We start from the raw sequence: 27,178 nt of genomic DNA, 5'->3' as shown, positions 1-27,178 counted from the left end.
AAGCATCATTGCTTGCGTTTAAATGTTGGAAAAGGTAAAAAGTAAAACCTGTTTCTTTTCCATAGTTTTCATTTTCCAATAAGGGGTCTTGGCCATGTCATAACCCCACTTTGGTGACTAACTTTCTCGTCATCCATTAGAACAAAATAAGATGGGTGTGAGGGTCCTATTTTATGACCCAAGCCGACATGATTGCCAAATTGACTTGGTCGTTTGTGCAGAAAAACACAATTGAGGGTTTGCCGGCTCCAATCGTGGCACAAAGTTATGTCAATTGGTCCCCTAATTTGATCTCCTATTCTCTCCAATGACATTCTTTATTTGTGTGCTCCACGTGTGTCCATGTCATTTGAAGGTGCTTCTACTGCACTCCTATTATTTTTGGGCTTTCTTTAATCATTTTTCCACCTTGGATTAGGCAATTATCACTTACATATACCAGATAGGAGTGGTGGAACGGTTGTAATTCTTCCATTTTTATTTTAAGTACTAGATGGGGTGCATAGCGCGGGCCCAACATTTGGAATTCAAATTACATTTAATCCCTACATACTTTAAATAACTACAATTTCACAAACACAGAAACAAAGTTCCATTCTTGGTAAAAGTGATAACATCGAGGACTGTCTATTACTTAGAGTATGCATATTCAGAATTTGTTCGGAAAAATAGAATTTTGCTCCTTTGAAATTACATCCACAAAGATAATCATACAAAATGACAGTCCAACATGACTGAGTAATAACAATAGCTCTTGCTAGTAAGTAGCTACTGTAACAGCATGACTGAGTAACCAGACAAATAGGTAACTCAACCCCATCATACATCTTTGTCCAAATTTTTATACTCCCTCCGGTCCAAAATAAGTGATTGTTTGGATGTTTTCACACAAATTAAGAAATCCATCTTTTAGCATTAATTAGCAATGGAATTGACCATATTAACCTTTACTATCTCACATAAACACTCCTAACACATATTCCAACACCATTTACTTCAAGGACAATGTAGGAAAAAATAATTAATTCATTTTTGAAATCTGGAAAAATCACTTATTTTGGACCATTTGAAAAAGCCCAAAAAATCACTTATTTTGGACCAGAGGGAGTACTTTTTTGTGCTTGATCTAAAAGCACCAAAAGTCTCCTGTAAAACTAATTAACTGTATTAAAAGCAACTCACAAGAGGAGTTGAAAATTTTATCAACCATTTAATTTGTAATTTTTACACGATGGAAGAAGTCTAACAAAGAAGCAATGCATCAATCTTATAAAAAACTGTTAAGTGAATAGCAATAAGAAAGAATGAAAAAATATATATGCCGATTCAGTATTTAGCTATTTAAAATTTAGTTCAACAATATCAATAGATAACAACAACAACAATTGTGTTTCTACAATGAACTTGCAGTACAATCATATAAGAACAGTCGCGGTGCATTAAGCTCCCGCATGCGCGCGGTCCGGGGAAGGGCCAGACCACAAGGGTCTATTGTACGCAATTTAACCCAGCATTTCTGCAAGAGGCTGTTTTCACGGCTCGAACCCGTGACCTCCTGGTCACCTGGCAGATACTTTGCAGTCCAATCATATGTTATAATGATAATAATATAGGAACAATCAGATTCTAAAGAGCTATCAGATAAATATTTATGCACAATTTGTTATTCTATAAAAACTAAATTAAATTCAAATGGCGAAATACATAAATAACCTGTTTAAGTCGTCCACAGTAACCAGATAGACGCCTCAATTGATGCCATTATCAACTAGACACTTCTTTTTCAATAGAAGTACGACCCGGTGAACCCTCATGCTGACATAGCAAAGTGGGTGCTTTATATTCACATATGAACACGTAAAACCCTCAAAATTAAAATTTTTCATTTTTAAAAAAATTTAACCTTACTTTATGCGGATTAACCATAACTTTTATGTGGGTCCCACTGTATTTTTAATTTTTCCCACATTCATTTTACTTTCTTCCAAATAATTCATCTCCACCGCCAAACTTTTCTGACCTAAACATGGCAACATCAGTAGCTTATTCACCTTCCAACGTGATCCACCTCATCTTATTCAATCTTAAAATAAAAAAAAATCTATAACAGCCACTACACCATAATAATATCAATTGACCACCCATAAAATTTCGGTCCCATTTCTAATAATTGACCTTCTCCAATTCCCTTCTGAGGTTAAAAATTTGAAATCTTTCATGGTCCAATTAAGTTGTCTTTTAGCAGCTGGTAGCGAAGCTCCACTTGTTCTGCTTGGTTCCATCGGCGACAGTTAAGTAAGAAATGAAGCACAGTGATAAAGAAGCAGTAGCAAAACTCTGTGAATACCTAATTCAACCTACCAGCAAGTCAAATAATAGTGTAATTAAGTTGTCTTTTAGACTAAGAGATTGTGAATTTTGTTACATATTGTAGGTGGGGACGAGGAGTTTGGAAGAAGGAAAAGGGGGCGAGATGAACAAGAGCGGAGGGGTCATCTCTCGTCGGAGAAGAAGATTGGAGGCGAGCGTAACTCACGCATATGAACTGCCGAACTCGGGTGTTCACGAGGTACACTTGATAACCACTTGAAGTGTCAAAATGATAAATGGTCAGCTGAGGTGACTGTTTGGTCGTTGCGGAGCATGTTTTCCTATCAAGGGAGAATTCATATTATTCGGCAAATAATGTTGTGTTAAGTTTAACATATTTATAGAAATTAGTTAACTAATTGCACTCTTTTAAAAGTTAAATTCACAGTTAAGAAAAACACTTTGCATTCTTACTTCTAAAATGCATACTTGTAAATAAGTTTGGAGAAATATTAAGAAAGCGGTAGGAGGGTCATCATCTTCACTAGAAAGATGATCGGCCAGATTTTAATAAAAAAAAATTCTTTTTATCAGAATTCAGTAAACAGAAAATCGGGATCAAAGTTCAATAAGCTTCTGGATAGTTTTTATCACTAAGTTTCATCGAGAACAAACAGAAAAAAGGGAGCAATGCATAGACATTCCCTAGATAAGCAGACAGCAAAATTTATAAAGGCAAAAGAAAAAGGTAATTTGCATGTATAAGATTCCATCTGTGCACACTCAACCGTGTAATTTTATCCGTAAAAATATAGAATCATTACTGTTTTAACTTTATCGAATTAGTGCACCACGGCAAATATATGATTATATCGAGAAGATTAAAGTAAAACAACCCCAAATATCCCCATAAAACACTCACAACAAAGACAATCATATGCATGTACACTAAAAATTAAGAACACTTTAAAAAGATTATACCTCTGTACATACATAAAGCCTGTTCCTAGAGATTCAACCTTTAAAGAACAGCAAATACATAAAAAAACGAAGAACTCCAAGTTCTATCCTAAACTCTTCAAACTCACGCCTAACTCTCTAACTACAAAAGTCAAATAAGATCGGAAAATATAATAAGGGAAAAACAGTAATATTTGGAATTTTTTTTAAAAGGAGCAGACCTGAAAGTAGCAATACACTGTTGAGAAAATAGAGAGAACGGGAAAAAGAATTGTTTGAGAAGTCTGGGGAGAACTTGAACAAGTATAACGGGAAAAAAAAAGGTAAAACAATCAATCTTTTTACAAACTGGAAGAAGATTTGGGAAAAATTAAAAGAAAAGTATACCTTAAATTGGAATAGGAGATGGAATTGAAAGGTGAAAGAGATATCTTCTAGAATATAGTAGTGTTAGTGTTGAAAAAGCCATCTCGATAAAGCACTTTTATAATTGAGCTAAATGACAACTATAGCCTTGGTCGACCATCATGACTTTTCTATATAATAGAAATATACTTTGAGTTTGAAAATCGAAAATTATTGATAGAGAACATTTTACTCTCTGTCTTAATAGATCTACCTGGCATAAATGTAAATTAATCATGAGTGGATATCAGATACAACATTTATGGAGAAAATAATTGTTCTTTTTCTTGAGACCAAATAATTGATCACTTACATATTATTAGGACTATAAGACTGGTCACAAACTACTATTCCCTAATTATGTGAACTTATTTTTTTTAGTCCGTGCCAAAAAAAATGATCACTTTCCTTATTTAGAAACAATTTATATTTATGTAATAATTTATAGCCACACAAAATATATGTACCTTATTGAGATTATATTCAATATTTATACACACTTGTACACTTGTATATACATTGCTGAGTCAGCATAGCATTAGTCTGTTTTTAGTAAGGTTCTAGCTGTCAGCTTGGTTAGTTTAGTTGTTGTATTTTTGTTGCTTATGTGTATAAAGAGGACAATACTCAGTAATAGATATTTTGAGTTTCACTCTTCCAAATAAGCGACTCCTCACTATTCATTTCTTTCTCTCTTCGAACTACATATTCTAGAACGTTCAGAATCCTCCATTGGAGGAAGAGTAGAGCTAACTCAGAGCTTATAATCTTGACATGGTATTAGAGTGGAGGTCTTCTTAATCGATCAAGCTGTTGAATCTATTTTTGTTCTTTCATTTTCAATCACAGAGTAAGCTAGGGTTTTTCTTTCACAAACAAACAATTTGGGGAAAACTCTAAATCGACACATCCACCAACAATTTGTGAATGAATAGAGGTTTCTGAGCTTAATTCCGGCTAGGCAAGCAGTAATCTAGCTGATTTGATATTCTCATGGCGGTTCTGGATCAAACCGGCGAAGCGATGACGGCGGCGACCACGCAAACGGTAATTGATACAACTAGTCCTCTTTATATTCATACATCTGATAGTCCGGGTTCTACTTTAGTACCTGTTCCCTTTGATGGAGTTGGTTATCGTTCCTGGAGAAGAGGAGTGTTAAGGTTCCTCTCAGTAAAAAGTAAGCTAGGTTTTATCAATGGAGAGTGTGTGAGGCCTGATGTGACCTCTCCACAGTTTTGCTAGTGGGAGAGGTGTGATGACATGGTTACTTCATGGATTCTGAATTCCTTAGCGAAGGACATTGCAGACAATGTTGAGTATGTAAATAATTCTGTTGAATTGCGGAAGGAATTGGAGGACTGATATGATCAGACGAATGGAGTTAAGTTGTATCAAATCAAGAAAGAGATTAACGATTTGAGTCAAGGAGTGCTTGACATCACAGGTTATTACACAAAAATGAAGAAACTCTAGGAAGAGTTGAACACACTAAGTGCTAAAACTCACTTTAGTTGTGTGTGCATTTGTGGAGCAAAGGAAAGCATGCACAAGGCAGAGCAGGATAGAAGACTCATACAGTTTCTAATGGGACTTAACGAGGTTTACACAGTTGTTCGGGGAAGCTTTCTCATGATGAACCCATTGCCTTCTATGGCACAAGCATTTGCTTTGCTGATACAGGAGGAGAACTTGAGAGAATTCAAGCCCAGAAACCAATTGAATTTTGATTCTGCTACGTTGAATGTCAATGTAGGGGGAAGAACTTTTAAGACAAATTACTCACCTAGTGGGAATCAGACTTCAAACAGCAGGCCTAGGCCATTTTGTGACCACTGCAGACGACCAGGACATACCAAAGACAGATGCTACAAGCTGCATGGATACCCTCAAGGTTTTGGACAGGGCTCACAGCAGTATAAGCAGAATTCACAAGGGTATAACAACAACATGAGGTCCAACAAGGGGAAGAGCACTGTGGCAAATGCAGTTGCAAGTGTACAAGGAATATCATCAGACATGTTGTCAGCCAAAGCAGTTGAACCAGAACATCAAGGAGACAATCAGAATATGAGCCTTTCAAAGGAACAATATGGACAAATTCTCAGTCTACTGCAGCATTTTCAAGTTGGAAATGGAGGAGAAAGCAATTCAAGTGTTTCTGGTAGAGCTTCTGTGAATTTTGCAGGTATGATTGCTTGCACTTCTTCCATTGATTTTGATAATCCATCATACAAATGTTTCAATGCAAAAGCTGACTTGTGGATATTAGATTCAGGAGCTTCAGATCATATGGCTTTCGATAAAACTCACTTACAAAATACTATAAATCTACCATATCATCTGCTTGTTAAATTACCAAATGGTTACAAAGTTAAAGTAACCCAAATAGGAGATGTACATCTAGCCCCAAAAATCACCTTACATAGGGTCCTGTTTATACCATCCTTCAAGTTTAACCTAGTCTCCATTAGTTCGTTAGCAGTGCATCTCAAGTGTATTGCTTCCTTTTCTGATACATCTTGTCTACTGCAGGCCCCTTCACTAAAGAGGCCTCTGCAGATTGGTAAGATGTATGATGGACTCTACTTTCTATCTTCTCAATGTCTAAAGTCTCATTTCTTTTTCAAGGTGTGCACTTCCTTATTTTTCTAATCATGCTAGTGATATGAATGCAGTACACTGTCTATCCCATCCCCACCACCCTACTGTAAATAATCTCTGCAACAATAAAGACAGTGCTTCTACTCTTCTTTCCTCTACCTCTCTCAGAGACAGTGTGGATCTTTTGTGGCATTATTGACTTGGTCATGTACCCTTAAATAAAATGAGAGGCATTCCTACTATACATGCATCTTTCTCTCCCAAACAACCATTTATTTGTTCCATCTGTCCCATGTCCAAACACTCTAGACTCCCCTTCCCCCCAGAAAATAGCCAATACCACAAAAATCTTTGAGCTTCTTCATGTTGACCTATGGGGTCCTTATCATGTGGCAAAACATAATAATTTCAAGTATTTCCTCACTTTAGTGGATGAATGCAGTAGGTCAACCTGGACACATCTTCTAAGTTGTAAAAGCAATGCACTTCAAGTCATAAAAACTTTTGTAAACATGGTGGAGAACCAATTCAAAACCAATATCAACTGATAATGGCCTAGAATTCACTAGCAATTGTGAGAATGCACGAGAGAAAAATATTATATTGATTAGTTAATTGACAATGCTACAATGAACCCTATATATACAATACATGTCCTACTCCTAATACATATAGGATTAGGGTTATTTACTACTATTTATACAGTGAAACTAACACTCCCCCTCAAGCTGGTGCATATAAATCATATGTACCGAGCTTGTTACATATATAACTAATACGAGGACCAGTGAAGGACTTGGTGAAAATATCAGCAATCTGATCATTCGACTTCACAAATTTTGTAGCAATATCTCCCGAGAGTATCTTCTCTCTAACAAAGTGACAGTCAATCTCGATGTGTTTAGTTCTCTCATGGAACACTAGATTTGACGCAATATGAAGAGCAGCTTGATTATCACACACAAGTCCCATCTGACTAATCCACCAAATTTCAACTCCTTGAGCAACTGTTTGATCTAAATTAGCTCACATTTGGCCATAGCCATTGCTCGATATTCTGCTTCTGCACTAGACCGAGCAACCATATTCTGTTTTTTGCTCTTCCAAGACACCAAATTTCCTCCTACTAAGACACAATATCCAGACGTAGAACGTCTATCAGAAGGTGATCCTGCCCAATCAGCATCTGAGTATCCAACGATCTGCTCATGGCCTCAATCCTCAAACAATAAGCCTTTGCTTGGAGATGATTTTATATAACCGAAGAATGCGGACAACTGCATCCCAATGACTATCACAGGGAGAATCCATAAACTGACTCACAACACTCACAGGAAAGGAAATGTCAGGTCTAGTCACTGTGACCAACCGCCTATATCTTGCAGGATTGCTAAGAGGCTCCCCCTGTCCTGGCAGAAGTTTAGAATTTGGATCCATCGGAGTGTGAATAGGTCTACAATAAGGCATACTTCCGTTGTGAGATCACAATACCTGAGCTAGACTGAGCGACCTCAATACCCAGAAAATACTTTAATCTGCCCAGATTCTTAGTCTGAAAGTGCTGAAAGAGATGTTGCTTCAACTTACTAATACCATCCCGATCATTGCCGGTAATAACAATATTATCAACATAAACGAACAGATAAATATAGAGATTTGAAGCAGAATGTCGATAAAATACAAAGTGATCAGTGATCACGCCCAACTCTAGTCCTAAAAAGGATAAGCGGTCGCTGCAAATATAATCCGGTCTAAAAGTCCGGAGTCGAATCCCACAGAGAACCAAGGCTTAGCTATATCTGTTTGATATCACCAAGAAGACAATATTGAAAATAAATAAACAGCTGAAAACTAACTATGCTTGAATTGTAAACAATTAGAATAAAGGTCTAAGGTAATGGTTTCCCCCGTTGTTGATTTCCTTGGTTGTATGTTTCTTATAGCGTTGACTAAGTTGCCTCTATCAATCATGAACTCTCCAGCTATCATAAATCTCTCTCAAGCAATTATGATAATTTACTAGATGCACTCTCTCAATCTACGCTAGCTAGATTCGCATTACAGTTCACTTAGATCGCACCCGAGGTACCGTTATCTCTAATCCAACCTCTAAACCCTCGGTTATGACTCTCGCCTATACTCCGGGAGTGATGTTTTTCAAACAACTACCTAAATATGAACATTCTCTCAAGCAGATACATAATAAATAGGAACGGCTAATTGAGGATCCTTTCAATTAACCACAATCAAAACATAGTTGAACAAATAGGGATTAAACTAATTCAACCAATTCATCCCCAACGGGTTTCACCAAAACCTTAGATTAGAAAAGTTAGCTACTCATGAAAATAACAAAAATCACAAAAGAATATATTCAAAGGTAAAAGAACAAAGAAGAAGATTAAAGATTGATGCCCAATGATCCTCCTTGCCTCTTTCCCTTCCTTCTGATATTTTTCACTCCCAAAAATCATTCTCCCCTTTCTTGGCCGGCTTCCCTCGTTTAATATAGGGTTTAGGGCTTAAAATACCGTGTTTTGCACTTTAGTCACTGAAATTTACGCGTCCTGCCGCGGTCCTACCGCGGTTACGCCAGGACCGCGGCCAGAGTGGCCTTCAGAATCTGCAGCAGTGTTCTGCCGCGTCAGGTCCGCAGTCGCAGTTTCAATCGCGTTTTTGACCCTATTCCGTTTGGAATTTGGAAAAATGTAAAACATGAAAGTTGTAGCCCTTTGAGTTAGATTTCCAACCATATATTGTGGAGCCCAAATGTAGTTCGGAGAAAAAAGTTATGTGCATTTTACTAGACAGTGCGCAATATGCCTACTCGAGTCTTTGTTTTGTTGTTTTATCATCCGTTGATCCCCGAATATGATCCCGGCTTAATTCCTTGGGCTTTTACTCAGACTTCAAAGCTCCAAATCACTTGAATTCATTCCATAACATCTATATATCTCGAAATCACTCCTACAAGGCATAAAACACACCGTTAGTGCAAAACACTAGCGATTAAAGCGCAAACTCAATTAAAGTGCAGTAAATTAGAGTGTATTAAGCGACTAAAATACGTAATTATAGCCTATCATCAATCAGCTTCACTACGCGTCATGCCAAACTCCTGAATAACTGTGCTGAACTTACCAAACCAGGCTCGAGGAGACTGCTTTAGACCATAGAAGGACCAGCGCAACGACATACAAGGCCACTAGACTCCCCCTGAGCAACAAAACCAGGAGGTTGCTCCATATAAACCTTATCCTCAAGGTCACCGTGAAGAAAAACATTCTTAATGTCCAACTGATAGAGAGGCCAATGGCGAACAACAGCCATGGATAGAAAAAGGCGGACTGATGCAATTTTAGCCACGGGAGATAAAGTATCACTGTAATCGAGTTCAAATATCTGAGTATATCCTTTGGCAACAAGACGAGCCTTAAGTCGATCAACCTGGCCATCTGGACCAACTTTGACTGCATACACTCAATGACAACCAACAGTGGATTTACCCGAAGGAAGAGGAACAAGCTCCCAAGTACCACTCGTATGTAAAGCAGACATCTCGTCAATCATAGCCTGTCGCCATCTGGGATGAGACAGTGCTTCACCTGTAGACTTAGGGATGGAAACAGAGGACAAAGATGACACAAATGCACAATGGGATGATGAGAGACGATGGTAACTTAAACCAATATAATGAGGATTAGGATTAAGTGTGGACAATATACCTTTTCGTAGTGCAATCGGTTGATTAAGAGGAGACAAGTCCGCAGTATTAGCAGGGTCAGGTGTAGGACGTGAATCAGCTGGGCCTGATGCTGGGGGCGGACGACGATGATAAGTCAGGAGTGGTGGAGCTGTAGAAGGTTGAGCTGGACTAGGTGGTGGCACTGGAGCTATGGTTGGTGGAACTGGACTTGGTGGTGACACTGGAGCTATAGGTGGTGGAGCTGCAACTGGAACTGTAGGCGGTGGAGTTATGGAGGAAGATGAATGGGAGATAGGGACTGAATCTCCAAAAGAAGGAACGGGTAGCACCTCAGAAATATCTAAGTGATTAACTGGACCTGTGAAGTATGATTGAGTTTCAAAGAAGGTAACATCAGCAGACATAAGAAATCGCTGAAGGTCAGGAGAATAACATCGATATCCCTTTTGCGTTCTTGAGTAACCCAGAAATATGCACTTAAGAGCACGGGGAGCTAACTTATCTTTTCCTGGTGTAAGGTCATGAACAAAGCACGTACTCCCAAATACACGGGGTGGAAGAGAGAACAAAGGTAAGTGGGGAAACAGGACAGAGAATGGAACTTGATTTTGGATAGCTGAAGATGGCATACGATTAATAAGATAACAAGATGTAAGAATTGCATGCCCCCAAAAATGCAGCGGAAAATGAGATTGTATGAGTAGGGTACGAGCAGTTTCAATAAGATGTCTATTCTTTTTTCAGCTACCCCATTTTGTTGGGATGTGTACGGACAAGATATTTGATGAATAATCCATGGGAGTTCATAAACTGCTGAAACGGGAAAGACAAATACTCTGGGGCATTATCACTACGAAATATACTGATAGAAACCCTAAATTGATTTTGAATTTCAGCGTGGAAGGCCTGGAAAATAGAAAAAAACTCAGATCGGGTTTTCATCAAAAATATCCAAGTGCACCTGGAATAATCATCAATGAAACTGACAAAGTAGCGGAATCACAAGGTAGAACTGACCTGACTAGGACCCCAAACATTTGAATGGACTAATGTAAAAGGTGACTCTGCTCGATTATCGAGACGCCGCGAGAAATGGGTGCGGGTATGCTTATCGAGCTGACATGACTCACACTCTAGAGTGGACAAGTGAGATAAGCCAGGTACCATTTTCTGAAGTTTTGACAGACTGGGATGTCCTAACCGTTTATGTAATAAATCTGGTGAATCAGTAACGGGAGAAGTTATTGGAGAAAGACAAGATGCGAGTCCATGTGATTTTGCAAGGAAAAGGTAATAAAGTCCATCTGATTCACGTCCGGTACCAATGATCCGCCCTGTACTGCATTCCTGTATAAAAACAAGGTCATCAAGAAATAAAATAGCAGATTTAAGGGATTTGGCTAGGCGACTAATGGCTATGAGATTAAAAGGACTACCAGGAACATAAAGAACGGAGTCTAAAGGTAAGGAAGGAAGTGGACTTGCTTGACCTATTGCAGTTGCCATGGCGTGAGACCCATTGGCTAGTGTGACTGTTGGAAGAGATTGAGAATATGAAATACTAGTGAAAAGAGATTTGTTACCAGAATTATGATCAGATGCACCTGAATCAATGACCCAAGACTCAGAAGGTGAAGATTGGGAGACACAAGTCATGCTACTATTTATTGGAACAACGGAGGCTAATCCTGAAGATGTCTGTTTACGTGCTTTGTACTGAAGAAACTCAATATAATCCGGTAAAGAAACCATCTGGATGGGATTCAATGCATTGGATCCAACGGATTGTGAGTTAAAGGCTTCCGATACGAATGCTATTATAGTATCGTATCGGAAAAAGCAGATTTTTTTTTTCTGGGGATCACTGTTTACGCTGGAAAAATCACTGTAACTGCCGGAAAAATCAGTGTAGTTGCCGGAAAAACTCAAAGTGGTCGGAATCAAACGAAAATAGGATGGGTAGGGTCAGAATTAGTAGGCGAACCAACTGTTCTGAAGAACCGTCGTCAAAAAATGACCGGAAGTGGGTGTACACGCCGGCGCATGGGTGTCACGCGCTCGCCGGAAAATTTCTTCTGCCGGCGCGTGTAGGCGCGTGGAAGATTTTCTGCCGGAGAAATTTTAGAGGGTTGGTCGCCGAGGAGTTATCTACCTCGTGGTGGTGTTGGTTTTTGCACAACACCGATAGAAAGTGACTTGATTACGCGCAGCCTTCTAAGTCACCGAAAAATTTCACAGCGACGAGGTCTTTTTTCCCGGAAGTCGCTAGAATGATGCACAACGATAGGTTTCTCACTAATGCTCTGATACCATGTGAGAATGCACGAGAGAAAAATATTATTTTGATAAGTTAATTGACAATGCTACAATGAACCCTATATATACAATACATGTCCTACTCCTAATACATATGGGATTAGGGTTATTTACTATTATTTATACAATGAAACTAACAGCAATGAAGCTTCTTCTTTCTTTCAATCAAAAGGTATAAATCACCAGAAAACATGTCCTTATACACCCCAACAAAATGGGATGGTAGAAAAGAAACATAAATATCTTCTTGAAGTAGCCAGGGCACTCCTTTTTTAGTCCAAATTACCACTAAAATACTGGGGAGACTGTGTCCTTACAACAACCTTTATAATCAATAGGCTACCAATAGTTTCCTTAAAGAACAAATGTCCTTTTGAACTCTTGTATGACAAGAGACCAACCTACTCTCACTTGAGAAACTTTGGCTGTTTGTGTTAACCCACTGTGCCCAAGCCTTTCAAGGACAAGTTTGAACCAAGGGCCATCCTCATGTATTTGTGGGGTATCCCTTTGGGACAAAGGGTTACAAAGTACTAAGTCTAGCCACTAAGAAATTCTCTGTCTCTAGGGATCTCCTATTTCATGAAACCACATTTCCTTTCACTTTCACTTCAGATGTACAAAGCCTACCCCCCAATCTTTCCTACAAATTCTTCTACATATCACCTACCTGATTACATTATTGTTTCTCCTACAACCTCTACCATTGATCAAGGGGACACAAATCAGCCCCCTCCCTTCCTTCCTCCAGCACCACAACTCCTCTACCTGATATGTCACCCATTCCTCCTACTAATTCTAATACACCCCTTACATCTGAATCACAAATTAACACTGAACACTTCCACCTTTCCACATCACCTTCAACCACTCAACCTCGTACTTCTTCCATAGAACCTTTAGGCCAAAGAAGATCTAGTAGGGAACTCAGACTCCCCTCTCACTTGAGTGATTATGTATGTAATCTGCCTAATTTGAAATGTAATTCTATTTTTTCCCTCCATGCTTTGTTTTCACAAAATAACCACATTGCTCCTGATGACCTGCATCCTAATAGTCAGCATGTTGTAAAAAATATTTGTCATGATAGAGAGCCAACTTCATATGAAGAGGAAGCCATGTAACCTGCTTGCAGAGTTCCATGACTCAAGAATTTGGGGCATTATATGCCAAAAATACTTGGGACTTAGTCCCTTTACCAAAAGGGAAGCAGGCCATCGGTTGTAGGTAGGTGTACAAGGCAAAACATAAAGCAGATGGTAGCATAGAAATGTACAAAGCCAGATTAGTTGTGATGGGGTACACACAACAAGAGCAATTGATTACACCGAGACCTTTTCTCCTGTGGTCAAGATGACCACTTTCAGGTCTTTAATTGCCATTGCAGCTAAGAAGAGATGGCAAATTTACCAATTAGATGTAAATAATGCATTTCTCCATGGAGATCTGCATGAGGAAGTCTACATGAAGGCTCCACCAGGTCTTGACCTGAAGTTACCAAACTTAGTCTGCAAGCAGAACAAGTCCCTTTATAGGCTGAAACAAGCTAGTAGGCAGTGGTATGATAAGTTTACTGAGGCCATGTACACAAGAGGATACACATACTCCATGCATAATTATTCCGTATTCTACAAGAAGCAGGATTCTTCAACTGTTTTTGTAGCAGTTTATGTTGATGATGTTCTCCTCACAGGGACTAATTTAGAGGAAATTAGTCAGCTCAAAGCTTTCCTACATGATAGATTCAAAATAAAAGATTTGGGACAACTACACTATTTTCTAGGACTAGAGGTACTTTACAAGGAAGATGGTATTATTATCTCACAAAGAAAATTTATTCTGGACCTTATGAAAGAATATGATTGCCTCCACTCAACCAGCCTGGCCTCTCCTCTTAATCCCACAATGAAACTGAAGGCTAAGGAGGCCTCTCCTTTATCTGATCCTACTTTTTACAGGAGATTGGTTGGGAAGTTGAATTTTCTTACAAACATCATATTGGATATAGCTTATGGGGTCCAATATTTGAGTCAGTTTATGCAAGATCCCAGGGAACCCCATCTACATGCAGCTTATCACATGTTGAGGTACCTCAAGAAAGATCCTACTTTGGGCATGTACTTCCGCAATACATCTGATCTTTCCATCACTGCTTACTGTGATTCTGATTGGACAGCTTGTCCTGATTCTAGGAGGTCTGTGTCTGGTTACATTGTCCTTCTAGGAGGTAGTCCTGTGAGCTGGAAGTCCAAGAAACAGGAAACCATGTCCTTGTCCTCGGCAGAAGCAGAATACAGAGCACTTAGGAAGGTGTTAGGCGAACTAGTATGGCTACACAGGTTATTTGAAGAACTCACTGTTCCAGTCTCCTTGCCCATACCTATACATTATGATAGCCAGTCTGCTCTACACATTGCCAGGAAATCCTGTATTCCATGAGCGAACAAAACACATTGAAGTGGATTGCCATTTTGTACGCACCAAGCTTTAGGAGGGCCTTATTTCCTTGCATCACATTGGCACTACAGAGCAACTGGCATATGTTCTCACTAAAGCGCTCACTGGGTGAAACATTCCTTTGTTCTTGGCAAGTTGGTTGTGATTACCTCACCTCCAACTTGAGAGGGGGGGGGGGGAGGGGGATATTGAGATTATTTTATATATTTATACACACTTGTACACTTGTATATACATTGCTGACTCAGCATAGCATTAGTCTGTTTTTAGTAAAGTTCCAGCTGTCAGCTTGGTTAGTTTAGTTGTAAGGTTCCAGCTATCAGGTTTGTTAGTTAGTTGTTGTATTTTTGTTGCTTATGTGTATAAAGAGGACAATATGCAGTAATAGATACTTTGAGTTTCACTTTTCCAAATTAGGGACTCCTCACATTTCATTTCTTTCTCTCTTCGAATTACATATTCTAGAATATTCTGAATTCTCCATTGGAGGAGGAGTAGAGCTCACTCAAAGCTTATAATCTTGACATACCTCATTTTACACTACAAGTTTAAAAGCCTCCTCTATTTTTTAAAATTTTGTGCCCAGTCTCTTAAAGTGGAACGGAGGGAGCAACAAAAATATAGGAGGGTGCACCCTTGATTGCGAGGAACGAAGTTGCTCGAGTGTCTTTTTCCCACAAACATTTGCCTTGAAACTGATTATCCTCAATATCTCGAGGGACGAAAACAAAGGACAGAAGACGTTTAAAATGAAAGTCCTGATGACCAGTGGTCAAACTTCAACAATCACTTTTAATATTATCAAAGAAAAATTAATGTAAAACTGAAAAAGGAAGTTGCGTTGTGCATAGAGTTTTAGTGTTGTCGTGTGGGAAATCTGTTTTGTTCTTCTCATATTTTGGATGTGAAGGGGCTTGTTAAGATAGGGAAAATAGGGATTTCATTTGCTCACTCATCTCTAACAATGAGTTGATGTGAATAAGACTAAAAGTTGAGCTCATACTTCGTGGAACAGTGCTTTATTATAATGTTGAAACACACTCTCCAACTATTGGCACACATGCATCATAATGCTTCAGTTTTTAATGTATTTCATACTTGTAAGCATTCAACTTTGTTTCTTTCCTTAATGTATTTCCGTACCCTTTTTGTCTTTCCACTTAGTACGTTTCTAGTGTTTTCTGAGTAGTATCTTAGCAAGTACTTTAATCTTATAACTTAACAACCAGTGGTCAAGAAATCGGACTTTTCTAGTGTTCAAAGAGCATAGTTTATTAAGCAGATGACTTTCTGATATTTTCATTGCTACAAGTCACTATTTTGCCACAAATATGAGTTATTATTTTGCTTTGACTATTTTTAGGATCCAATGACACCGGCAAGAATGTTATCAAAAAAGAAAATAGAAGAAATTGTTAATTTTTTTCATGTAGTTAATATCCAATGATTATCTATATTTACTGAGAAAGTATCAATTTTAAGATTATTTACATACAATCCAAATAGCTTAAATATTTGACATGATTAGTATCCGCGCATCCGTGCGGGTACTAATACTAGTTACATAATAGAGCAGTAACTCACATTGTTGTTTAAATTATGAAGAGATTGGCCATGCAATGACCGAGATCATTTACTATCTTTCTTTGGAAACGTTATGTACATAACATTTTCTTCTCGGACCTGAGTTTCGTTACGTTGGACCAACACAATGTGATTAGGCCCAAACCAAGACGGTAACTTGAATCCCAGAAGTGATATTATCCCATACCAAGACAGTTTACTCGAAGCCCAGCAGCTTTCTGGGATTGGACCGCGGACTACGTCCACCACCTAGGACCCAATTCAAATGTATTTTTATAATTTTTAATATCTCAGTAAATATGTATTTACTAATTTACTTGGTACACTTTAATACTTCTGTTTACCCCAAAATTGAGTAACAATTGAATATGTACGCGGTTTAAATGACAAGTAGTTTAATTCAGCACACATAATTAAGAATAATAGATAAATGAATTAAATATGAAACAAACGACCAAACCACTCGCAATATTAAGACCAGGACTAATCTTGGATTGAATAATGAGCTCGTCCTCGGTTGTGCCCTCGATTTAAGCCCAGTCGTGAATAAAGAACAGAGCAACTGAGCAAAATTGTCAACAATAGCTTAGAGAACAAAAACAAACTTTTATGGCCTTGAATTGCGTGTTACAACGTGTCAGACTAAAGAAAAACTTCCCTTTATATAGTAGGAGAGTTCAGTCCTAGTATAAGTCTAAAAAAAGGTAAAAATCTCCCTTTCCCGATAATTATTGATCTATAATCGGTATTGAGCGAGATCTGCGCCGTGATATCCGATTGAGGGCGAGTATTACGGCCCTCTATCCGCCGTGCATAACCGGTCATCGTGCCTCTCGAAGTCTAGAAGTTATACTCGAACTGGGACGCGTCGATTTACCATATCCGATGTCGGATATATCGTTCACTCTTCTTGGGTCTTGATACGAAGGGTCTCTAACCTCGAACACAATTTCTTGGATCCGTGCCCCCCTTCCATTTCCTCATCGGGGAATCGGGTAGACATTGCCCCAGATTTTACCCGACATAGAAAGTCCCCTCATTTTCCAAAGGATATATTTATCGAAAGACGGGAAGCGATAGATGGACCCCGATTCCTTCCTTCGTACATTACAACCGAGATATCTGGTCAACGAAATGTCCCATCAATCGCGTTGTTCTGACTTCGGGCATGTGTCAGCCGCCGGTTGACCGTCCTCGAATGTGGAACATCAAGCATTGATTGTCCTCTCTCTATAAAAGCTACGGCCCATCTTTTTACTTCCCCGCTTTCCGATTCCAGAACTCTTGGATTTACCCTCGAATTTTTTACTTGCCTTTGACTTCTGCAAATATTCTTATATCGCTCCTTAGATCTTCATATCTTCATCCCATCTTCAAATCTTCATAGATTTTATTTGGATCTTCAATCCGGACCTTCATATCTTCATCTCATCTTCAAATCTTCATAGACTTTCTTCTAATCTTCATAGATTTATTCAAATCTTCATATTCCCAGAACTCGATGGCGAAAACTTCCAAATTCGTGCCTCAGAAAATCGCCTCTTCGTCTTCCAACCTAGCCACGGATGCCAAGGTGGGCCAGGAGCCTCTCTTGAAGAGTTTCGTACCAGGGGCTGCTCCATAGGAATGACTTCAACGTCAAGAAGGCCTCCAGTCAACAGGATCGAGGCGCGGGAGCATGGAGGTACATGTGCTACGTTACTAAGGAAACACTACCCACAGTCCAGGTAGACTGTAACCGGGAGGGAAAGGAGGTGGACGTTCCTGGGACCAACGAAGACATCACCACTCATGTGGAGGGGTACTTGACGAGCGCAAAATACACAAAATTAATGCTCGCTAGCCAAAGATAGTATAGTTAAATTATCGCCTCCACAGGGATTGGAGTTAAACAATGTTCGAGTGATTTCTGGTTTAGTTGCTATTCAGGAGGATCAACACTTGAGTTAAATGAGTATGAACTATGCTTAACTACTAAAATAAAGCAATTGACAATTGATTGCAAAGAATTGGAGATTCGCGGAGTTGGTTTATTATCAATGTGAGAATAAGGGTTTTGATATGATAGGTGCAAGGTTGTTATTCTGGATATGATACTGTTATATTTCACTCTTGAGGTTCTATTGATTCTCACGAATTCAATAGGTGATCAGCTTATGCTTCCGATTCAAACTCCTCTCTCGATTAAATCTAAATCTTTCAAATAAACTAATGTGAGGTGCGGCGAAACTTGCAAGAATCTATTGGTAAGAATGGTCTAAGAGAAATTTCTCTCGAATATTTCTCAATCTTAATTTAAGGGGTAGATCACAAAGCTCCTTCGATTACTTTAAGGAAGTACCAAAATAAATTAAGGCATGCATTACAACAATAATCAATATTATGCTCCTCTTCCGATTAAACAAGATAATGAATAAAATCACAACTAGAGTTAAAGCTCTTCCAATAGATACAAGCAACTAAACTGTAATTAAATCGATAAACAACAACCAAATCGCTAAATCATGTAAAACCCTAAGGTAAACAACTACATAGATATGATGAAAGTCATCATAAAAAGAGTTAAAGAATAAGAAAGCATCAATCTCACGTTATAATCCAAACTCTCGTATTGAATTGATGGAAAGATCATAAAATCCCGTGTCTTGTAGCCTTCAATGCTCTCCCAAAACTTTCAAGTTCAAAAGTCCTCCAAAAATTATATTTTTGGTGTATTTATACCATGTGGGAACGGTCCCGGATGAAATTACCCTTTCCAAGCCGAAGTAGGACACTTGGACCGCAAAAATATACCGGTGGGCGCCCCATGCGCCACATTAGTGAGGATCAGAGAGTTGATATTTTTCACTTTGCAGGAATTTTGCACTAGCGCTATAAGGCTCGCGGGGCGGTAGTGCATTTTCTCAGAGTAATTTTTGTTTTCTCACTTTTTGATATACAGACTTGGTCCTCGACTCCCAAACATGATCTCGGCTTAATTTATTTGGCTTTTACTCATACTTCTAAGCTCCAACTTGTTCAAATTAGCTCCAAATTATCTTAATAGCTTGAAACCACTTCCTGCAAGGCATAAAATACATAATAAGTGCAATACACTAACATTTAAGCTCAAACACAAGTAAAATGCAGTAATTGGAGTGCAAACTACGACTAAACACGAGTTTCTAGCATACCATCAACAACCTACACTTAAACCATTGCTCGTCCTCGAGCAATCAAATTGCACTTCACATAGAGACGACCTTCTTATCGGACAACTTCCCTAACACATCATGCCAGGAATACTTAAAACAGATTAAGCACCATATCATAACACCCTAGCCTCAACACTCGACTCACAAGCACCACGTATTTTTTTCACAATCCGCTAAACTTACTCTAACACAGAGGTCAAAAATTTCACCTTACCTTCACAAATCATGTGCCCTCACACACACAATAGAGAGAAGTTCCACACGCGATAAATTTATAGAACAATTAGGAACTCAAGATAGAAAGAATTCACTAACTCTCAGAATTAAAATTCATATGCCACAGAAGACGTACCATAGGCTTGCCCGTATTATAATTCTCTACTAATTGAGCTCATTCGGTCAAGGATCAAGTAGGACTTTACTTGATTGTAATGCAGGCTGTGGGACGGGTAGGATAGATTTGGATGTAACGACTACACCTCCCTAAACACTTTAATACATATACATTAACAATTCAAACTCCGCACTTATGTTGAACCGAACCCCAACTTTCACTCATAATAGCATCAAGCTCCCAATATCTTTAAGCGCAAACAAGATGAGAACTACTTCAGCATGGAATCCATTTTTTCTTCTAAGTTCTGATTTTTTTTCTTTTTTTTTTTAATTCTCTACAAGTGGCTCTCACAATTTTTCAAACAGTGCACCTTTTTCCTTTTCTATAGTTCCACTCAAAACCCGACCATACCTCACTTAGCTTTTACAAGCTCATAACAAAATCAAGTGCTCAAGAGAGGTAAAAGGTTCAATAGATAAAAAATTCAAACAAAGGGGATCAAACTTGCAATGTGGTTGCCAAAAAATTAGGATTACATGCTCAACGAGGCTAACTAAGATACACATTAATTTGATGGGTAAAAGCATATATCTAGCTCAATAAAGAAATGCCTATATTACTTCCTAGACTGAACAAGACTACTTTTGCTGTGCAAACACACGGGGCAAGTTCTAGACATCAACTGACATCCACAAAATATCACAAAACCTCACACACACATTGGCACATAACTCACTTAGGACCCGATCTATCCCGACTCTCTAGTCAAAGCAGTTAAGTGGAGTCACAATCAAACAGTTAAGGTACCTATCCATGAGTCAAGAACTGAGACTAGGCGTCTCAACTAAGTCACTCACTTCTCTCAAGACACAACAACGTCAAGAAAATTCATCTCCATTTAATATACGGCGCAAGACTTTACTATTCCTAATAAAAGAAAAACTAACTACACCGGTTCAAACAAAACCCTTGGAAAAGAATCGCGGCACAAAAAAAGACCAAGGGGGAATTATTACACTACCTCAGAGAGATACAATATTTTTTTCTTCGACTTTAATCCCTCAAGAAGACAACCGAGGAAATCCATCATCGGGAAAAGTCAAAATTTTATATTTTTTTCCAATCAAAAGAAGCGACTACAAACACACGTATACATGTATACATTCCCCACCCACACTTCAAATTGTGGCATGTCCCCATGGCACACAAATAAAAAGCAAGAGGTAAAGAAAACTCCCCTGAACTTTTTCTGTTTTCGAGAACTTATGAACTCCACCCCTAATTATGAATTCGTTCCTCATTTTTTTTCCTTCGGATTCTTTATGGAGCTCATCAGGAAAAAGTCCTCTAAGGATATCTGCAAGCCCCGCTCTTTCTTTCTTTCTCGGCCTCATTTTGAGCGGTGGATTATTCTTGTAGGATCATCCTCAACTTGTTTCTACATTCTTTCACAAGATCAATCCTTGCATATTCCTGTAAATCCCCAAAAATAAAATTCACATGATCGAGGTTAGAATAAAAAAACAAAGAAGAAAGGTCATGTGAGTATTCCTCTGGTATGTTCAAGACCATTTATTCCTCGTTCTCTTCTATTAAAGATTGTAAATGTGGATAGGTGGATGTGGGTTTGAACTCTTCTTTTATTGCTTCACAATCAACCAAAACCTTATTTTCAATCATCTCAGTTGAATCAGAGTCCTCTTGCAGAGTAGAAAGCTCTCTTTGTAAATGCTCATCCTCGTGGGTAGGCTCATTGTCACAAGGTATGTCCTCCATATATTTACTATCACAATGCAATAAGCTTTCTGAAAGTATATTTACTGATTGACTCACTTGCGTTGTTAGGTTCTTAATGGCTTCTGTACTTTGTTGCCCATATGAAACTTCATACTTGTACGGTCTAAAAATAGAGTGAGACTCTTCAAAAGATGAATCATAATAGGAATACTTACGTTCTTGACAATCAACCCATAGATGATTTCCACTACATTTAAAACAAATGGCACACTTGTGATAATGTTCACCTGCTAATTCTTCAACCGTTTGCTTAGGCTGGTTCTGCTCCATCTTCACAGCATTTAGAGTTCAATATCAGGAATATTTTCTTCATGTTTTCTCCCTAGCACTTGTCAGGTACTACAAAAGAAATCTCGAAGATAAGTTAACTAAAAAGGAAAAAAATAGAGGCTAATTCCTAAATTAGCACCAAAAATTATTTTGAACACTATTCATTGCCAATCCCCGACAACGGCGCCAAAATTTGACGAGCACAAAACACAACACAAAATTAACACTCACTAGCCAATGATAGTATAGTTAAATTATCGTCTCCACAGGGATTGGAGTTAAACAATGTTCGAGTAATTTCTGGTTTAATTTCTATTCAGGAGGATCAACACTTGAGTTAAATGATTATGAGATATATTAACTATTAAAATAAAGCAATTGACAATTGATTGCAAAGAATTGGAGATTCGCAGAGTTGGTTTCTTATTAATGTGAGGAATAAAGGTTTTGACATGATAGGTGCAAGGTTGTTATTCTGGATATGATACTGTTATATTTTACTCTTGAGGTTCTATCAATTATCACAAATTCAATAGGTGATTAACTTATGCTTCCGATTCAGACTCATCTGTCGATTAAATCTAAATCTTTCAAATAAACTAATGTGAGGTGCGGTGAAAGATGCAAGAATCTGTTGGTGAGAATGGTCTAAGAGAAACTTCTCTCGAATATTTCTCAATCTTAATTTAAGGGGTAGATCACAAAGCTCTTTCGATTACTTTAAAGAAGTACCAAAATAAATTAAGGCGTGCGTTGCAACAATATTCAATATTATGCTCCTTTTCCGATTAAACAAGATAATGAATAAAATCACAACTAGAGTTAAAACTCTTCCAATAGATGCAAACAATTAAACAATAATCAAATCATAAACAAAAACCAAATCACCAAATCATGTCAAACCCTAAGGTAAACTACTCCATAGATACAGATAAAGTCATCACAAAATGAGTTAAAGAATAAGAAAGAATCAATCTCACGTTACAATCCAAACTCCCGTATTGAATTGATGGAAAGATGATGAAATCTCGTGTCTTGTAGCCTACAATGCTCTCCTAAAACTTCCAAGGTCAAAAGTCCTCTAAAAATCGTGTTTTTGTTGTACTTATACCATATAGGAACGGGCCCGGATGAAACTACCCTTTCCAAGCCAAAGTTGGACACTTGGACCGCAAAAATACACTGGCGCGGTGCTCCATGCACCGCCCCATGCACCACATTAGTGAAGATCTTCAGAGAGTTAATTTTTTTCACTTTGCAGGAATTTTGCACTAGCGCAATGAGGCCTGCGGCGCGGTAGTGCAATTTTCTCAGAGTAATTTTTATTTTCTCACTTTTTGATATCCAGACTTGGTCCTCGACCACCGAACGTGATCCCGACTTAATTTCTTGCGCGTTTACTTAGACTTCAAAGCTCCAACTCTTTCAAATTATCTCCAAATTATCTAAATAGCTTGGAACCACTTCCTGCAAGGCATAAAATACATAATAAATGCAATACACTAACATTTAATCTCAAACACAAGTAAAATGCAGTAATTGGAGTGCAAACTACGACTAAAACACGTGTTTCTAGCCTATCATCAGTACTTTAGTGTTTGCACTTACCCTTTCACACTTGCTCCGGTGGACCTCATAATCCTCGACTTCTGTAAAAGGTTCGAAGTCTACCTTGGGCAGATTTACCCATCCTTTTGGGTAATCCTCCTCCGACACTTTGTAAACAACACCGAAGCACCTCGGTTCACCCTCAACCATCTGCTTTGTCTATTTCCGAGGGGGGTTGATGAAGCTCGTTCGCCGAGGAAGAAAGGATCCGTTCTCGAGCATCGACAGGGACCGATATCGAGGCAGGTAGGGGAGGTTCATTTGGGTGAAAACCGAAGACCTCATCCCCTTCGAATTTCTACCGTTCCCGGAAAAGTGGAACGTATCATGTAAGTGTTTTCCTTCTTGGGTGTTTGGCATTCCCTTTTATTATTTTTCTAATTACCTACGTTTGTCATTGCGCAATGGTTGCCCGGGTTCCTAATACAGTCCCCCGTTTCAAGGAGTGGATCGAGGGTATTTGCAAATGTTGATACCCAATTTTTCCCTATATTTTTTAATATGCAAAATACTTTCAAAATAGCATATATAGGTATGTCCAAATATTTTATTATTTTTTCTTAATTTTTAAAAGATTTTTAAATCAATTTACTGCCCCAATTTATCCAGAAAAGCCCAATAATTACTCCAAAATTATCATTTTGGTAATTTATTTATTGGACTCTTATATTTATACTAAATTATAGATAACATAATTTTTGCACATTTTTACAAATTTATTTAGTATTTTAAAAGCTAAATTGCATATAATTACAATATTTGCCTCTTTTAAGGTTTAATTATGTTTATAATTATAAAATTGACTCCAGTATTTTTTAATTTGATAATTACGTATTATTAATCATTTTAGTACCTTTAATTTATTTTCAAAAATTATTCTACTATTTTTTGTAAAACAAATAATGGAAAAATGGCTATTTAAATGTTAGCCCCGTTTTTTTCAATTTTAGCCTTATTTGAGCCTGATTTTGAACCCCATTTTTAAAACCCAATCACCCAGCCAAAATCCTAGGCCTACCCGACCCACGACCCTTTTTAAACAACCCGCCCGAATTCCCATTCAATCCAGGCCGTTGATCAAAATGATCAACGACCGCCATTAAACCTTTCCTTTTTTAATTCCCAATTACCCCCCAAACCCTAGTCATTTCTCATCTGCAACCGCCTTCAAGCCCCCTTTCTCTCAATTCACTCTCAAACCCTAGCCGCCGCCCTCAACTACTACCTGAAAATCTCACAAATCCATGACTTCCAAAGCCATTGAAGGCCTGTATCTACCTCCTATGACCCCTACATGCTCGATTATCATAGTTTCAAGGCCAGACTTGAAGAAGCTTGGCCCAGACTTTGTTCGTTTTCAGTTCTATGGTTGTTTCCGGTCATCTCCGACTTTGCTCCGGCCAGCCATGGCTATTCAAGCCTGATTCTTGACTTCTCCTACTTAGACCGATGTTTTTCCAAGCCTTTCTCACCATCTGGGTTTCTTTTGAAACCCTAACCTTTGAGGTTCTTCCGATTCTTTTAGATTTGTTTTAGATCTGTGTTTACTCTAAGCTTCTGAACGTTTTTTAAGGTTTCTTTCAAAACTTTACCTTCATAACCTTTCTCTTTTCCGATTTAGGGTTTTGTTAAGTTATTTCGAAGCTTTCTCTGATTTTTAACATGTATCTTTATGTTGTTCTTCTGCTTGAATGTGCATGTTAAAGGTCTTAGTTCCTTTTTGAGATTTTCTGAATTTATTTTGTTAGTATTCTGTCTGATTTACTTGTCTTTCATCTCTATACTCGACTGATGGTGAAAACCCAAAAATTTGGGGTTCATTCGAGTTTTGAGATTACCTGCTATGTGATTTACTTGTTCGTCATGCTCTGAATTTGATTGGTTTTAAAACCCTAATTTGCTTTAGATCTATTCGAGTTGCTTCATCTGTGCTCGACTGAATTTCGAAATCTTTTGTTTCTTTATGTGATTTTGACTTCCTGCTAAACTTTTCTATAAGGTCTTTTCACTTGACGCCTTTGCATGCTATTTGATACTCCCTCCTTTTCTCTATTACTAAGTTACTGAAATCGACTTATGTGACTACCGTGCTCACTAGATACTGACTCTGTGCTTGCTATTGCATGATGTTTCTCTTTGGCATGAGTTCAACCTCGCATGTTTAATGTTTATGCACTCTTTTATATGCTAAATTTTCCTCTAAAATGACCTTCAATTTTGGACTGATTTCACACCTCCTTGTGTAATTCTGATTGCACTCGTGTAATTGATTCTTTCCTTGTTTTATTGATTTCCTGTTTCTTGGATTGATTTGAAAAATTCCCTTTAGACTTTCGATTCTCTTGTCTTTAACTTGGTTTATTCATGGGAACCCATGTTACTCTCCTTAAGTCAGTGATTTTGAAATCCTTCACTCCTTGATTTGCTATGTCCCGGTTTTCGATTGTCTCCACATTCTGCAACTTTACTTTGTTTTCTTACCATATTTGGTTAATCGAGTATTTCAAAAGATTCTTTCCTTAATTAAACGTCTATGCACTTACCCCTAATTGTCTATTCTCTACATGGTGTTCTACTTGATTGCTTTCCTTAAATGCCTTCTGCCCATTACCGTTTAATTTAACTCCTTAATTAAAGGAAGTCTTATACTGATTTGATTTTAATTGACACATAGTTCCATAATTACTGCTGAACTATGATTTTTTTGCCTTATTTTCCCCTATTTCAAACTATAAATACCCTGCTCTTTCATTAACACAAACACACGAACACTCTTAATTTCTGAACTCACACTCATACTCAAAAATATTCTCTATTGCTACTTGTACTGTGGCCTGTCTTCAAAGTCCGGCTTCCTGCTTTTACTGCATTTTGCTTATTTGAACTGGTATGTCTTGATTAAGATTTCAGCATCACAACAATGTGTTTACTTAATACTTTTGTTTTCTTGTTTGCCTACTGCTTGTGTTTGATTCAGTACTTTATTCTAAGCATGTTGTAATTCCCTTCTGCCTGTTCTGAATCTATTATGCATCCTAAACCCCTACCCCAATGTGTTTGATACTAATGGTTTGTTTGAGGCATGACAGTGTTAAGTATTGCTGTCTATGACTCAAACTTGATTCCTTTGGGATCATAACCTCTATGTTACCATTATATGTTGTGTATTCTGGTTGATTTTGTAAGCATAACAGCACTCCCTATTGTTGTGTATGCCTAGAATTAATTAATGCCTAAGTGCATAGGCTCTTTGCAGCTCCCAATCCCTGAACCCCTTTGTGTGAAATCCTTCACTCTGTAACTGTTTCCCAGCACCCCTTTCCCTCTTCTTTATTCCCTTAGCTTTTAAAGCTCTATTTCTTCACTTTCACTCTCTATTAGACTTAAGTTCTGCCCTCCTCTTGTGAGCCTTGCCTTGGGACCCATTGAGCTCCCTCTGAACTTGGACACTTGAGGGCTGGCACTTCCACACTGCACTTGTCCCTATTCTGGTGATACAATTTGGGTGTGAGCACTTCCCGGAGTCCCATTGAGGCTCTTAGGGAGCTCTGACACACTCAAATTGGAGAAAGGCTTTGGATCAATGGACTTTGAGTTGGTTTATCTCATAACTCAGAGAGGAAGTCAAGA

The 27,178-nt window shown here is 38.2% G+C and overlaps 2 protein-coding genes and 1 long non-coding RNA gene across 4 annotated transcripts; all 3 read left to right on the top strand.

Annotated features, from left to right (window-relative positions):
• Positions 1 to 1,325: 1,325 nt before the first annotated feature.
• On the top strand, positions 1,326 to 2,755 carry LOC109244697. 2 transcript variants are annotated; one of them, XR_002070722.1, is made up of 2 exons: positions 1,326 to 2,295; positions 2,435 to 2,755. It is a non-coding gene; the product is annotated as an uncharacterized LOC109244697 (long non-coding RNA). The 2 variants fall into 2 exon arrangements; XR_002070721.1 differs by having other exon boundaries at positions 1,326 to 2,339.
• A 2,465-nt stretch (positions 2,756 to 5,220) lies between these two features.
• LOC109244690 lies at positions 5,221 to 6,478 on the top strand. Its single transcript, XM_019411823.1, has 3 exons — positions 5,221 to 6,054; positions 6,211 to 6,241; positions 6,354 to 6,478. The coding sequence occupies exons 1-3, from the start codon at positions 5,221 to 5,223 to the stop codon at positions 6,476 to 6,478; spliced, it is 990 nt and encodes a 329-aa protein (XP_019267368.1).
• A 7,176-nt stretch (positions 6,479 to 13,654) lies between these two features.
• LOC109244689 (uncharacterized mitochondrial protein AtMg00810-like) lies at positions 13,655 to 14,740 on the top strand. The gene has a single exon (XM_019411822.1). The coding sequence runs from the start codon at positions 13,655 to 13,657 to the stop codon at positions 14,738 to 14,740; it is 1,086 nt and encodes a 361-aa protein (XP_019267367.1).
• Positions 14,741 to 27,178: the final 12,438 nt, after the last annotated feature.

This window comes from Nicotiana attenuata, unplaced genomic scaffold (assembly GCF_001879085.1).
Source record: "Nicotiana attenuata strain UT unplaced genomic scaffold, NIATTr2, whole genome shotgun sequence".
NCBI lineage: Eukaryota > Viridiplantae > Streptophyta > Magnoliopsida > Solanales > Solanaceae > Nicotiana > Nicotiana attenuata.
This window is presented reverse-complemented; position numbering and strand designations above follow the sequence as displayed.

Excerpts from the sequence above, each read along its gene's own strand:
- LOC109244690 (XM_019411823.1), top strand. The coding sequence starts at position 5,221 with ATGCACAAGGCAGAGCAGGATAGAAGACTCATACAGTTTCTAATGGGA. Across the intron at positions 6,055-6,210 it reads CAAATGGTTACAAAGTTAAA|GCCCCTTCACTAAAGAGGCC; the intron begins GTAACCCAAATA and ends TGTCTACTGCAG. Across the intron at positions 6,242-6,353 it reads AAAGAGGCCTCTGCAGATTG|TACACTGTCTATCCCATCCC; the intron begins GTAAGATGTATG and ends ATATGAATGCAG.
- LOC109244689 (XM_019411822.1), top strand. The coding sequence starts at position 13,655 with ATGACCACTTTCAGGTCTTTAATTGCCATTGCAGCTAAGAAGAGATGG.